This window comes from Phaethon aethereus (genome assembly GCF_964289735.1).
Source record: "Phaethon aethereus genome assembly, chromosome: 2".
In the NCBI taxonomy this organism is placed as follows: domain Eukaryota; kingdom Metazoa; phylum Chordata; class Aves; order Phaethontiformes; family Phaethontidae; genus Phaethon; species Phaethon aethereus.
This window is the reverse complement of record NC_138582.1, coordinates 121413575-121429462: the sequence shown is the minus strand read 5'-3', so window position 1 is coordinate 121429462 and position 15888 is coordinate 121413575. Positions and strand designations below refer to the sequence as shown.

Below are 15888 nucleotides of genomic sequence, written 5' to 3'. Positions count from 1 at the left end.
AAGCATTGACAGATTGAAAAGATGCAGCATTCACATTACTTCCAAAATGAGACATCCATTAAATTTCTCCTTCCCCGATTTCCCTCCCTTCCCCCATGGCTTTGAAGCAGTCTAAACAGGTCATTTTCCAAAAAAATACCATTTTACTTTAAACCAAGGAAAGAAAAGATTCCTTGGAAGTCATGAACACAGCTGATTTGTATTTTTCCTTTGTTTGCAATTCATTTGATGAGCCCATGAGCGTCATGATCCAAAAATATAATAAAATTCCTGCCTGAACACAAGATGTCAGCTGTAGTTATGAATGGTTTAGCTCTACCTGTTTTTTGAATGCCTTCTGTCCCTCCCACTTTCATCACCACACAGTTCACAACAGTATGCATGCTCCTTAGCATAAATATTTCCCAATTTAAAGCACCTCCACGTATATGTGTGTGTGTTTACACACATACACATGTATGCATAAATATGAGAAAAGATTTACAAAGCTCTAAACCAAGGCAATGCTAAGAATATAGAATCAATCACCCTGGTACACCTATATATCCCATCAGTATTAGTCTTCATAGTAATCTGGGCATTCAGGTCAGTTTTTCACATTTACACTGTTCAGCAGGCATTGCTCTAACAAGTCATTTACCAAGACAAATACACACAAACAAGATGATTCTGCTATTCTATACACTTGAAAATTAGATTTCTTTCTTTCCTTCAAGTGTAAGGCATTTAATAATCCAAAGAGTCTTCTAAATCTGCCACAGTTACCCTAACAGGGCAACAATTTCCTGCACACAAGGGAGGGAACAGACAAAATAATGCCAGAAAGATGGACTCAGTTCTGTGGCTGGAAGGAAAAAGGCAGGTGGGGTGGGAACTGGTGTTGGCAACGTTTAAGTACTTTGTATGCGATCACCAGGTCAACTGGCTCTCTTGCTGTGTTGCGTTCTTGTCTTGCACCTTTTGGTAAGTGAAGTGTCTGCTTCCCCGCTCAAGTTCACTTATGAAAGAGCAATGTGCTCCCTCAGGAAGTCCAAAGGTGTCTGTGTAGAGCTGTTGGCACTCGTATGTCTTCCACAGAGCTCATCACAGTCAGGAGACAGCATAAGAATATACTCAGAAAAGGTGGGTCACAACAAAGAGGATCCCCTTCACATTAGTTACGCCATACAGAAAGCAGAGAGAAACAAAGGCCAGTAAAGTTAAGAAGATTAAAAAAAAAGAAAAGAAAAAAAAAAGAAAAGCAGCAGCAGTTTCAGCCAGAGATACAGAATTATCTAAAATTGTGGAATACAGGGCTTTTTTTTCTCTGCAATTATCAGCCATTTAATAGACATAAAAAAGTTTGTTTTGCTTTTTGTTTTAAACATTCATGGAAAATTTCTAACAGTAGTGCTGTAATATGTTTCTATTTTAGTGGAAATGCTGGTCAAGAATTCCTCAGACCACATACTGGTACGGGTCTGCTTTTCCTTGGTCTGGTGTTGCGAATGGGCTAAGCCATGCTATAGAGAACGGATGGCCAAATACTGCTTTCATGTTCATCCATTTTGTTTTTTTAGCCCATCTTCTCTCTTCCTTTTTCAACTGTTCTATTCCCTGAAAACAGAAATATCACATTTTCAGTCAAACACTCAGATTTTGGTAGTTCTGGATTTGGGAAAAAGTCTACTCTCAGTTACCCCTTATCCAAAGGATGGAGTGAAAAAATAAAAATTCATCTATACTGCCTTTCCTTTTCTTCTCATTGCTTTATACTAAAAAAATATTAAGCATAGAAAGTATTCCTTGGAAATAAAATCACTTTCATTTTGTTCAGGCCTAGATATTTCATAAACCTTTTAAGACCTGCCCTCCAATTGCCTCTGATGTCAATTTAAAAAAACCCACAAAAACACCACCTGAAACCAAACAAAAAGTATGTACTTTAATGGCTGAAAGCATTATGTGCTAACTGGGTGGAAAAGTTTTAGAGGAAACCATTATAAGCTTGCAGACAAAAAAAACAAAACAAAACAAAACCACAAACCCAAAAGATAATCTCTATAATGCTCCCAGATTCACCAAGCAAGTTCAGGAAGTGCCCATGGCTCAGTGTAGCTGAGTCTACCTGGTGCCTCTTCATGTTTCATTAGAATTACTGCTAAAACATGCATGGGCTGACAGCAGGGAGAAAGGGTTAAATGAGATACTGATTTGAGAGAAATCATTGGCACTGTTTAGTAAAGGTTAGAGGGAGAACAAAAATAAGCCATCAAGCAATCAGCTGAAACATTCACTAGTCAATCATGAAAAAAACCACACTCAACTATCTGTATTGTGTCTAAAACCCACAAAGTGAATTTGGTCCCTCAGGAAAGCTATGCCTGGCTGCCACAGAAGCAAAATGAACGAGTGCAGTCACTGGAGAGCATTACTCTTCCATGGGTAGCAGTGGCAGGCAGATCGCTCTGTTCTTTAACTTCAGACCTTTTGCAAGGTAAGCTTCTCCTGCCCTACATGTCTCTCCTGTGCTATGGATTAATGCACTGTAATACATCTGTGTGTCTCAAATTACTGATTCTGGGAGCTCTGCAGAACACAACAGGGGTCAACTGCAAGGGTTGTGCTGCTCCCTGATAAATGTCACCTCTAGAGACAACAGCAAAATACTAGGGTTCTGGGTCCCTTCAGGCAGAAAGGAACCATCCTAGTGGGACAGTGTACACAAGATGGGGAATGACTGGATTCCCAATGATTGGAAGAAGAAGGTGAGAAAGGGCAAGACACAGCCCCTGTCTTGAAAATGTGAAGTAAAACACTGCAAGCCACACCAGGAAGAATTTCACCTGGAAATATTCCTCTGCTCAAAAGAGATTGTTTGCCAGACACAATTTGCTCAATGCTAGCAAATCAACAATGAGATGCTCCACAGAGCAAAATCCTTACTGGTACATATTAAAAAAAGAAAACAAAAATGAAAACCCACAACCCAACAGGAGGGAGACCATACGTCATTTTTTATTTTCGATTGTGTCACTGTTCTTTTAACATCTATGATTTGCCAGAATTGGAGAAGGGAAAAATTGGGGGACTTATTTGGGTGCCCAGCTGCAGGAAACAGCTTCTAGAAATTCTTGACACGTTTCAAAGATTGAGAAATTCAGAGGATGATTTCACACGCAGCATTGCTGATTTACGCACTTATTGATAAACTCAAGCTTGGCAGGATCTGGTTGTTCTGTATGGCATTGTACCAAACAGTACAGTTTGGTACAATGTAGCTGGGGGCTTCTCCCCAGCAGAAAGAACAAATGAAGTCTTCCTCTGAACATAGAAGAGCCACAGTGTGAACATCAGCCTCTTTCAGAAGCCAAGCATTGAAAAAAGTACTGCAAAAATGACTCAGGAGGGATGGGCTCTCACAGTCTATAATGACAGCCATAGCTCGCCAACGGCAGCAAAAATGCCTGTTCTAGCTTCAACTGGCCATGGACAAACAAGTGAAGAGGAAAGAAAACCAAAAGAGGCATGGGAGCAAGTAAGAGTTGTCACTCTTTGAAGACTACCACTTCTCTTCAACCACTCCAGTTAATTCAGGTATCTGAGCATGCTTGGTGAAGGCCAGCGGTATTCACAAGTGTGGGAACATCCCCAGGAGTCACCAGCTTCATCTTTACTGAAGTGGGCAAATGCAGGGATATACAATGGACTGCAACACTACTATGTAATCTCTACTATGCCATCTTTGAATTGGGGACAACATGGTGGCTTTGCAGCAGACTGCACCCAGCAGGTTTCCATGAGCCTACTCCACTCCCTTTTCCTTTTCCCTCTGGCAAGAGTTTTTGAATTGTTTAACAAGCAGCTAAAACTGGAAATCTTCTAAACTAAAAAGTGCGTATGTGTGTGTATATCCCTTCCCCACCTACTCATCTTGGCTTTCCAGCACATAAAGCTGTAAATAGTGACACCAGGGGACACACTGCTGAATTTCAGCCAATACCAATGTAAAAGCACTTAATTTAACGGAAAAAAGGTTCTCAAATCCACAGGGACAAATACTCTCTACAGAGTAATCCCAGTTACTAATGCCTACCTTATCAGAGCTACTGTCAACACAGCGACCCAGACAATACATAGGTGTATGCTACTTCTCACAGTAACCTGCAGGGAGCACAGTCCAGCACTGTGCTAGCTCAGTTTATCACACTGGATCTTTCCTCAAAGGGTACACATACATGAACTCCCCGTGCAATGAGGTAAAACCCTGGAGCTCTTCGCTGTTCCTGCAAACAGTGAGAGAGGCAGGGTAAAGGAGAAAGTGTGTGCGACACCCACCGTTTCATCAGTGCAGATGGAGTGTACTTGGGTCCCAAACATAACCGAGGTGAAGATGAGAAATAGGAGAGCCTCAAAACACAAGAGGATGAGAAGAATCACTGTAGTTGGTGGAGAGAAGGAACTGCACTCTGTGAAGACAAAACAATGGGAGTTGGAAGGGGAGAGATCAGATAATGCAGCAGCTGCAAAACATCTGCTAAGCCACTAGTTTTCCATACTCAAACTGTCAAAATAAGTTATACGATCACCATTCTCAAAAAGATGCACAGGGAAGCTCTGACATTCTTGAGGATATTCAACAATGGAATGATCACTTCTGCAAGTTTAAAAAAAAAAAAAAGATAAACAAAAAAAACCCTGCAACACTTCAAGAATGCACTTTCTTTTCCATTTAGGTGTTTCCCCAGCACACTGGCTAGGACTCCACTCTACTCCATTTCACCTCTAGCTTCTCTCTTAAACATTAATCTTAAATTAAACATAAATCTTAAATTAAATCTCATTGATAAAGTCCCATTAGAAATCTCAAGATGGTGGTCAGGACACAAGGATAATTATTTCTGTAGCACCAACATAAAATCAGAGTATGCTTCCTTATAGCTGCTCTAAGCCGTAACCTAAAGAAGGGCAGATTAAGCCAAATTCTTGTTTTTCCTCATACTCTATAGTGCAAACTCAAGCAAGAGCTTAAAAAAAAATCTGAGAAGGTAACTACAAAGGAGGAGCAGAAGAAAAGAAGAGAAAGGAAAATGTTATAGGGCAAAAATCATAGTGTTGAGTGTTGTAAATATCAGAACATCTCCAGATTTTTCTGAAATTCAAGAATGAGTATCACCAAAAAAACCCCTACTTTTCTCATGAGATGTTAAGCTTTAACAGATACACCATAATCAGGTGCTAACACAATCAGCATAAATCCAAGGCAGCTGGAACAACAGATCCATCTCTCCTAACTGCTCAGTTCTGCCACCTATATCTGGGAGATGTGGGAAAGTGCTTCCCCCACAGATACAGTCTCTGAGAAAGTGGGCAAAGGAAACTCTATCTTTTGATGTATCTTTCTCTATGGCCTGGGCCACTGCAGCCAAATCCAGGCATTCTCAGTGACTGCTGGCAGCTGTTTTACAAAATTTTGAACTGCAAAACAACCGTGTCAAATTCAGCTCGTATGTGTAAATGCACCCATTCTCTGCACTAAAACCCTTCATTATACTGAATGACAAAACTGAAATTCCAAGAAAACGTAGCTAATGCTCTTCCAAAAAATCCACAAGCAACACACACATCTGCACACACATTCTTTGACAGCTTGCTGTCTCGTCATTACCTAGAGGACTTCCCATATCCATCTGTGTTTTTAAAAACACATCTCAACTGGCTCTGTGAAAATTTATTCAGTGGCTGCTCCAGAATGAGGGCTGGGGCTTTTTTTTGGTGTGGGGTTTTTTTTGTGGAAAGGAATTGTTTGCTCTTGTGAGAGTGGACTTTTGGATCTCAGCATGTTTTACTGGCAGTCTTGCAAGAATGACTCACATTAGCCTTTTAAAAAATACATACACATTCTTCTTATCTTGTGTTGGCATTCAGGAAATTAGCACTGCGTTCACATCAACAGTAGATCATTGCACAAGTACTATCTAGGTGTCTTTACATCTCAGCTTCTAGGGAGTAGCTAGGCAGTATCAGGCTTAAGTTGAAACAGGACTTTGCAGGACAGAGATCCCAGTGGGTCAAAAAAAATTATGAAGTTCCAGGACTGATCATGGGAAAAAAAAAAAAAAAAAAAGAGATAGCGTAGCAGAGCCCTGATAGCATTCTCCTGACACCAGCATAAAACGGGTTGCCTTACAAGGAAACTACATTATAAGGTCTTATTCATGGTCTAATCTGGTATTTTAATGAGATACTTTGTTAGTACTCACTTGTCCAGTCTTCTTCAAAGCAATACAAGAAGTGAAATCCCACCATGATTAGAGCATGCAGAGAAATCAGTGCTATATACATCTGAAAAATAAAGGATGTAATATAGGTGTCAGGTAAGTTTAAAGACCAAAATGCTAAACAAAAAAACACACCCAAAAAACCCCAAACCACCCCAAAAACCACCAAGCCTAAACAAGCACCCTGAAGCTGGCAAATGCCAAGGCTACACAGACTAATTCTGGCCTTACTAACGGCTCTGAGTGCACAGGAGGGAGACTGCTTAATTCAAAGCCAGGGGGACAGAAAACCCAGCCTCCTGCCCCCCAGTGCAGCCTTCCACACAGCTTACTGCCCTTATCTCTGCTGAGTACAGCCCAACTTTCAGAGAACAGCAACACTCTGACATCGAGGTATCATGTTGTCAAAGCTTATGTCCTTGCTCTTGAGAGCACTACAGTTTCCCGGAGAAACAACAGCTAATTTGTTTTAATCACAAAAAGCACTTTATCTGTTTTCCAGCATGAGATTTTAAAAAAAAAAAAAAAAAAAAAATCATTTTTCTGAAAAACTATTTTTCCCTGAAGCAGACACTTGTATGGAAAGTTTCTGTCAAGCTTTAATACATTGTACTTAATCCTTTGTCTTTTAAATTAGGTCTTAGCTTTGTAACAAAAAGCTTTAAACTATATGCAATGCTACATATACACTACAATTTACCAAGACGGGTAAAAAGATGACTGTCATGAACCTACAGACTCTGACAAAGGTCAGCAGACATTGGAAGCAAGAGAGATTTTTATCACAAGAAACCCCTGTGGAAGCAGTAAAAGATGTCAGGAAAGTATTTTGTTTTTCCTTGCAAGTTGAGCGTGCTACCATTCTTTCAACTCCTCAGGTCTCAAAAAGAATAACCAAGAACAAACCCAGCAACCCTTATTTTGTTTCTCTCAACTACATTAAGTGTTTAATACAGCCTGATTGAAAGTAGATGTCAGTTTTAACAGAAACAGAAACCTTTTGATAAGATTTCACCTAGCTCACTCCTGATGGTGAAAAAAAACCTCGCTCAAGGGAAAGAAACGGGATTCATTCTGTTCTGTAATCCACATCCTAACAAACCACACCACAGAACAACAAGTCTTTCCATTTAACTGAAAATCTCCCCCTTGTTACTTGGTAATATGAGAACATTCTTCCTGGAACCTACAGATGTCTCAAAAGATTTATTAATAAAACAGCAGCCTTGTTACTCCCACGGGATATTTGCAGTTGGCTTTGATGAAACAGATTTCAACCCTTCCATAAATATGTAGTATTCAAGTTTGCACTCCTGTTTTCTTACTTATGATGCCACAGATATAGTACAAAAAGTCAAACACCTCCTTGGTTTTCGAGTATAAAAATAAACCACTTGCAAGTAAAAGGTGGATAATTCTTGCCAAAGGGGATGCAGATTTCTCACTCCTTGCTTAAGATGTGGCAACAGCTCTTATTCTATGATCCCACACAGGTACTCATACAACTACAACATTTAGGAACCCTTTGTATGGCCTGGGACCCTACCAGCCACAGTACGGTGTAAAAGGATGGCCCACACATCAAAGAGCTCAACACCACAATAAACTACTCACATGACAAAATAGATGCTGAACAACTGTCAATACAAACCTCACAAAACCCTGGCAAATACTTCCTGTGACACCTTTTTCCCCACTGCTGTGTTGTGTGTGTTCCCTAACTAGTGAAACAAGTCTGCAACAGTTCCCAGTAAAGTTATTCTGAAAGAAGAAGGAAGAGAAAGGCAGCCTTCGGAGCTGCTTCACAGACTACACACAGCATTTCAGCGCTGCCCACTGGACAACCTCAAACACCACTTGCAAAATACTTACTGTAAACAGTACAAAGTACTTCTGGTTATTCTCTCCTACACAGTTATTGACCCATGGGCAGTGATGGTCCATTTTCCGAATACACCTCTTGCAAACACTGAAAGAATACAGGTCTTTATTTATAGCACATTTCATTCCAGGAACACAAGATTTCACAGGGGTTTGGGAAACACAGAAACTTAAGAATCAGAGGTGAAATTTGAACCTCAATAAATTTACCAGTCACCACATTTATACTTGTGGTTTGCTCACTTGACTATGTCTGTTCAAAATGAACCATAAAATACCAAATCACCATTGTAAAAAATTAATTTTTTTTAAAGACACTTGAGCATAATCACATCAGCGGTTCTGCCAAAATATGGTTTGAACAATACAATCAGTCAGATGGAAAAACATCTGTGATTTAGTTTAGTTTTAATCTATTTGGTCTGTGAAAATGTCCACAGGTTAAAAACAAACAAAACCCAGAAAGATATGAAAAGCAGTAATGAATAAAGATATTTTTCAGAGTCACTAACAAAAGACTAAGGTTTATTTACCAACATTAGCTGGTAACAGGAACTTGCAAAAAAGAAAATTAAATAAAGTATTATAAAAGATTCTTGACATCAAGGTAAGCCACATACTAGCATAAAACAGCTGTGGCAATCAGTCAGGAAGACAGTACCACAATATACATTCAAGGTAAAATTAGATGTTAAAGCACTTCACAAAAACAGACTAATAAAAATCAAAATTCAAATTCTTGCCAGCATGAACATTGTGGCGAGAAGACAAATAATTAAAAGACTATTACTTTCCCTGAACATCATTCTCCTGCTTAGTCAGTAACTGCTTCAACTCACATAATAAAGGAAGCCTTTTTCTCTGCCGCTTTCTCATATGGTAGGACACGAAAGGCAGTCTCCTGATACCACATTGCACAAACAAGCACAGAAATCAAATATGAAAAAACACAAAACCCCAAAACAAATGAACAATAGACCCAGAAAGGAAACAGCCATTCCAGAACAAATCTGGCAGCACTGAAACAGAGGGCTCTGATCGAGGTCTCTGCTAGTTTTGTTTTTCTTCTTATAACAAAAAATATTTTGACCTTAATATAAACAATAAACTTCAACACCCAAATGCTTAAGGGAAACTCAAACAAAAACATAAACATGTTCTTATGAGCACATAAATAATAGAAAACCTCTTTGTCAGAACAGCCTTGCACTCCCTCTACACGGTGGGAGGGGGTAATCCCCAAGGATACAGCCGTGCCTGAAAAACAAGAGAGTTGCTAGAGCCCTGATGCTACATGAAAGGTTGGTCAGGCAGGCCCCAGCCTCCCAGCATGGGCCCAGATCAGGAGCTGCTTCTCCTCAGGCAGGCACGGGTACCCTGTTACCTGCCAGCCCCAGGTGCAGTGGAAAACAGCAAAAGCCTCGTTTTGTTAGAATAAGCAGCTTGAAATTATTTTTGAGCTACACGAGGACTAAAATCAGCTGGCACAGTAAAAACATTTTATCTGCCAGATAACGTCATACTTAATATGACAAGTTTCAATTACTGGTTAAAAAAAAAAAAAAAAAAGGCGGAGGGCAGGTGGTGTAAAGCAGGAGGATGCCTCCCTGAAGTCTAATTTACTGCGTGCAGACACACACGCACATCCCTTGGCCTCTGAAACAGGTAAGTACCCGAACAACCCCTTCAATTGCTCCTAGGTCCTAGTTCCCCAAAGGGACAACCTGAAGCAGCCGAGCCAAAGACGACCTCTGTGAAGGAGGTAGGTAAGGCTGAGAGGAGAGGTTTTATTCCACATACATGTACCAAAAGCAGTTAGATGACAGGCAGAACATGAAACTAGTTGGTGGAAAAGCGAACACAGAAACTATGACTGAAAACTATAGGCAGCAGGGATTGCCCATAGTCAGACACTCTCTCCCTGCTCAGCCACCCAGCTTCCAAATGCTGGCAGGAATACTTTGCTGGGCATGGGGAACTCAAAAAATAGCATATGTATCAAAAAGCACCCTGGCCCCTCAGGCATACAGCTAGCAGTAGCTCTGGCTGATGCACAGGCACAACCTTGGTGTGTGAAAGTCCAATAATCCCCCCTATCCCACAGAAAAATGTTTGACTGAAGATTCTCAACAGCATCAGTGCTTAGTGGCTCAGTTTCCAAAATCTTAATGTCTAAAAAGTTATCTTGAAGCATAGAAAAAAGGACCATGAAGACGAGGGGTTTTGTTTAGCCCAAGAGTCTTTTTCATTTACCTACATTGTGAGTCATCAGCAAGACAGCATTTTAGATGCAAAGTTTCATTCATAATTGAAGAAGTGTCAGAGGGGATTTTACAGTAGCATTAATAAGTGATAGGCATGATCACACTGCTCCTGCTGAAAACCAACTCCTGATTTGATTAAAATAAAAAACCAACAAAGAAAGAAATACATTTGCAAACTAAAGCTCTGAAAATAAATATGAAAAATGCAAACAGCAGAACAAGCCTGTTCAGCTCAGTACCACATATTCCCCTTTCCACAAGACCCCTGCATGAATCAGTGGTAACCCTGATACAAGCTCCCTCAGTACGGATTGGGTTTTGAGTAGGTAAGGAAGGGACACCAGTGCAAACTCATTAACCACTTACTGGAAAGCAGGTTCATTTGCTTGAAAAGCAGACGAGAATTTTAGGAAGCAGCTATTTACTGCCTTTAGTACTAAAAAGCTCACTACCAGTTATTCTCTTCAGGGGAATTTATCCTACCAGAGAAAGAAAGGACATGACAGATCAGTAGGCACACTGATCTATCACAAAGCACAAAACAAAGTCACAGTATTCAATGGACATGTGGAAGTTGGAACTCCCAAAGAATATATAGTTACCTGAACTTTAGCTTTAACTTAAATATCACTTCTAAATAGAATCTACAGTTAAGACAAATGGATCTGTGAATAAAAACAAAAACAGAAAGGACACCAACCTTTTGAGAGACATGACATTTTATGGATTTCTATGCATTCTGGTATATAACATCTCTTTTTAAGTCATGCTTACATGAAAATTTATGGAATGTCAATTACAGGTCTGATGTCAAGACAGCATTCACTTTAAGTGTTTCTCACTTTTCAAGAAGTGGCCCAGCCTGTTATAGGTGAAAACTTGTCAGAAAAGGCCTGAGATTTTTTGAGAGGCTTGAACATGTCTGGCACTATCGGCAACAAAATTCAGATGCCAATCTCTCAATTTAACCCCTGCAGCCTCAGACTCCAGTAACAATTTAGATCAAGGCACACTGGATAGTTCTTGAGGTCTTGATAAATGAACAATCCTCAGAAAAAACTTTACCTGCAGTGATGTGCTCTGTCAGGTTTGATGCTACAACACTTTGGGCACTTGTAAACCACCTGTCCTGGCTTTAGCTGTAAACTCTCGATGAATTCCTTTGTGGCATTACCTTTGGGTACAGCACCCTGCAGAAAGAAAACCCCAAACAAACCAGAAGATAAACCTGTGGACATTACAGTGCTAAGAACAATACGATGACTTAAAACTCTGGGAGGTGAGGGAAGAGAAAGAAATAAAAACTTCCCTAAGATCAACAGTGTTTGAGGAAGAGCAAGAAGATTCAGAAAAGAAATTAAAACAAGGTCTTAATATATGGAACCACATACTTAAACATCATTTTGGTGGTGTGTTTTTTTTTAAAACATCAGCAAATCCTCACTTAAGCAATTAGTGTTTTGTAATCCTATAGTAACCTTAAAATATTTAAGATTCCTCATCTCTCCACATCTGTCAGCAAATTTATCATGCCAGTGTTTCATATCACAAACTGGAAACCGCAGATGTTTTATTCCAGTATAAGCAGCTACTTCTGACGTATCATTATGTACGTTAAGAGTTGCTTGTAAACGCCTCATGTATTCATAGCTATGCTTCCATTCTGTATTTGTTATTTAAAGTAGGGTTTAACATTCAAACAGTGAACACTAAGAATCCTCCCACCTGAGGAAGACTAGGCAAAACATTCTTAGCTGTGCAATACCCACTTTAAAATATGTGTCTTTAAATAGGTAACACACTGCTGCTGCAGGAGCCTGAGTTCAAGAGTTTCCAGCCTTTCTAGGGCTCCAAAGGAAGAAAAAAAAAAGTCATTAAATGTGCTGTATGAAATCAGTGCTGGTACACTGGCACAAATGCACCTCTGTAGATCTAAAGCTTTTATACTGAAATGAAAACAGGGATGTAATATTTTACCAGATTTCTGATGGAACAGTCTCTTTTTAATACATCTATACAACCTCCCAACAGCAATAAACAGGAACAATACACATCAATGACAGAACTGCATGTTAAGCCAGTACTATAAGGCTTTCTTGAGCAGCCTTTGGGATTTTCCCAGAGTCACCTCCCAACAGGCCTGACCAATTTAAAAATTACCAAGACCAATTTCCACAAAATGCTACACCTGATGTTCTCTCTCTTTAGTACACAGCAAAGCTCAAAACCTTAGGAATGTTTTTAAGCAAGAACCCCCAGGAAGCAGTTCCTGAAAAGCATGACACACACTATCAAGTCTGAAGGAGTCAGGTGTTCATTTATAGTAAGAATTCCTATTTGTTTGCCTTAGAAGTGCTTTCTGTTTCATTCTGATCCTAGACGTGCCCCTGGTTCTCTGTGTCCCAACAGCTTCCTTCACCCTTGACTCACGCTGTCTGCCAGATGTTGCTGCATCCCCTTACTTTTATTTTCCCTCCTCCATTTTGTTTAGCTGATTTCCTCATAAAAAGCTCTACAAAGAATAACACAAAATTGCACTGGCTCTCGCCATCCACACACAAAAATCCCACCACACACCAGGAATCAACATATCTTTTCCCAATTACTCTGCACAGGGATTGCATCTTGTTTCTCCAACACTGCCTGCCCAGTCTGCTTCAGAAAACAGCTTTTGTTTCAAAAGAGTTCCTAACTCTGCAAAATAATTTCAGTGACCTAAAGGTCCCTAGGCATTAAAGCCACACAACATACAATAACTAACAACAACGAAAGCCCCTAGGATATCAACTATACAACATATTGCTGCAAACTTGTATTCCCAAGTCCACTGACCAGAAGTTTCAGGGCCTCAGCTACTGCTTACAGTTCTGCCCAGCAGCAGTAGTGTGCAATGCATCAGTCTTTACCATAAACTGTGAAATTACTCCAAACCCAGCCATTTCTGCAGTACTGTGGCTTCTGGGAGAGCTAGAAACTAAGAAATAAAAGTTACATGGAAGTTTTAATAGCACCTAACAAGGTTTCAAGTAGGAAATTGCACTTGGGAGGAACAGAGTATCAGAGGCACACCACCATTCCCAACAGCAAGAAGAACACTTAAGAGGAAGGGGCCAAGAAGAGCCAAAGCTTTTTTTGCCTTCCACTGACTAGTGGAGATAGAGTTTTGAACTGAATCTACTGTCCGGGGGTTAATAAGCAAAATAAACCATCACAGGCCACTCAGAATAAGCATCATGGCACTAAACTGTATCTTCTCACCAGCTGAAAGACAAGAAAGCAGCAGACCAGATCTCTCATAAAGCAATGTCCTACAGAGACATACAATGGGGTCTTACAACTCTGACACTTCCCGCCTGCCTAAGAACTGTCAGCTCTTAGCACGCTCACATAGTATTTCTTTCAGCGTGGTTCAATAAACTCAACTAAATCACTAGTATGAGAGATGGTAACATGGCTTTTCAAAAAAAAACCCAGAACACCCCACACGTTCTGTTCCATTCTGCTCAAGTAGTACTTGCCAAGGCAGACAACCAAAACCAGCTTTTCCAGCTTTCCTGTTTGTCAAGACACAACAAGCCACAAACATGAGATCTGCCATTGGGGAGAAAACAGCACCAGAGAGAAACGCTCTCCTTCCTGGTGCAAAAACAGGAGCTGCTCACACAATGGGAATCTAAAGCTGGGTCCTTGACTTTGCATCTGACTTGAGTGGGATGAGAAATTTTCATACTACATCAGCAGCCTGACACACAAAAGTTATTTAAATCTGCCACTCACTCAGCAACTGAGTTACCCAACATCTAGCAGACATGAAAAACACTGCCTGCTTCTTTCCGAGACATACAGAGAGAGATATACTTACTGGATCTGTCAGCATAGCACGAAAATGTGAAGCCAAAGCGAGGAAAGCCAATGTGTTGAACAGTGTGCCATTGATGACACTATAAACATAATCTCTCGATGGAACTAGCATGACAAGAAGGACTACAAAGTCGGCATAGAACACCAGCATCCAGGTAACGACAGCACATGCAATACCACAGCCATCTCGAATAAACCACATTGTTCCCAGGGAAGCGTGGCTAGGAGGTGGAACACACTTTTCTGGCTGGAGGTATTCAGGTTTCCTTTCAATATCTCTGAAGCGGTGGACTGGCGTAATCATCATAGGCTATTATGTCCATACTTGCATCTGAAAGAGAGTCAGAAACAGTGTTCATTGCTTTGCAAGACACGTAGACCTCCGTTCACATAATGGCATGGGGATCACGTGGGAAATTCCAAATTGCAGAAAGCAAGTTGAAAAAGAGAAAATGTAAATAAGTAAAACGTGGAATAATGCATTTGGAAACCAGACTCCTGAGTTTATCAGAACAACTCTTACTCAGAAGACTCTCTAAGTGCTTTTAAGACCTGCTTAATTACACATCAAATCCACCTGTGTGCCACCTCCCCCCTAGACGAAAGGCACCAAGCATTTTAATGAGGAGAAAGTGATCAGGTAGGTGCCAGCAGGAGCTGCCACGGCAGGAACTGAAGCAAGAAATGGACATTGTCATGCAAGGAAAAAAGGAAAGACCTGGCACAGCTGGCAGCATCCCTTTTTGCTGCCTCAGCCCTGGGGAAGAGTCTCTCTTACAGATACTGGGAAGCTTAGCAACTAAAAGAGGTTTCCTTTCTCCTTATCCACTGACTCCCAGCTTTGGGTAAAAGTGCAAATCCAAACCACTACGAAGTTACAGTAGCAGGAACTGCTGAAAAAGCAACCCAGGCAAAGATTTTGACAGGAATTTCTAGTCTTGCCTGGAGAATGCTCTTCAGCTGTCTCTCACTCTCACCTCCTCCTTTGCCCTTACATCCCTTGTAAGTCTTCTGCTTTGCCATGCTTCTCCCACCACTTTTGCTCCATCCCTCAACAGCATTTGTTTTACCTCCCCTTTAGCACTTCTAGCTAACTCCACTCCACTGTAATAAGGGCACTAACATGACATTTGCTGCCACTGCCTTGTCCTCTCTATCTCCGCAGGCACCTTCTCTACCCAGAGGGTAAGGGTCCATCTGGGTGCCCGAAACTGTACTACTCCAGGTATGCACAGTGCTTACTGTAGTTTCAATGTAACTCCCACCAAACGGAGGCATTTGAGAAAACAAAAAAAGGTGCTCATGAGACTTTGGCAGGGGATCAATCAGCCTGCACTGGGAACGTACACCACTCCGTTGGAGCACACACAGAGGCCTATGCCTTGAAAGCGGCTCTTTATACAGCCAGCAACTTCCTCCAAAGAAACTTCTTAACAGAGTATTTGCACAATGCTCTAAACACTCAAAACCAATACAATCTCTACATAAAGACCCACCTTCTACAAAAATGGATACAATAATTTTGCTACCAAAACCACTGAATTGCATATACCTAAACATAAGGGCTCAGCCTCCTATTTTAACATATAAGGATTATTCTCATTTCTTTGCCAAAAATAGAG

General features: G+C 40.7%; 1 protein-coding gene across 1 annotated transcript; it reads right to left on the bottom strand.

Annotated features, from left to right (window-relative positions):
* Window positions 1-880: 880 nt before the first annotated feature.
* ZDHHC3 (zDHHC palmitoyltransferase 3) lies at window positions 881-14662 on the bottom strand. Its single transcript, XM_082015331.1, has 6 exons — window positions 14268-14662; window positions 11471-11595; window positions 8133-8229; window positions 6243-6324; window positions 4318-4448; window positions 881-1596 (listed from the first exon to the last, which is right to left on the bottom strand). The coding sequence occupies exons 1-6, from the start codon at window positions 14571-14573 to the stop codon at window positions 1438-1440; spliced, it is 900 nt and encodes a 299-aa protein (XP_081871457.1). The 5' UTR covers window positions 14574-14662; the 3' UTR covers window positions 881-1437.
* Between the last annotated feature and the right edge of the window lie 1226 nt (window positions 14663-15888).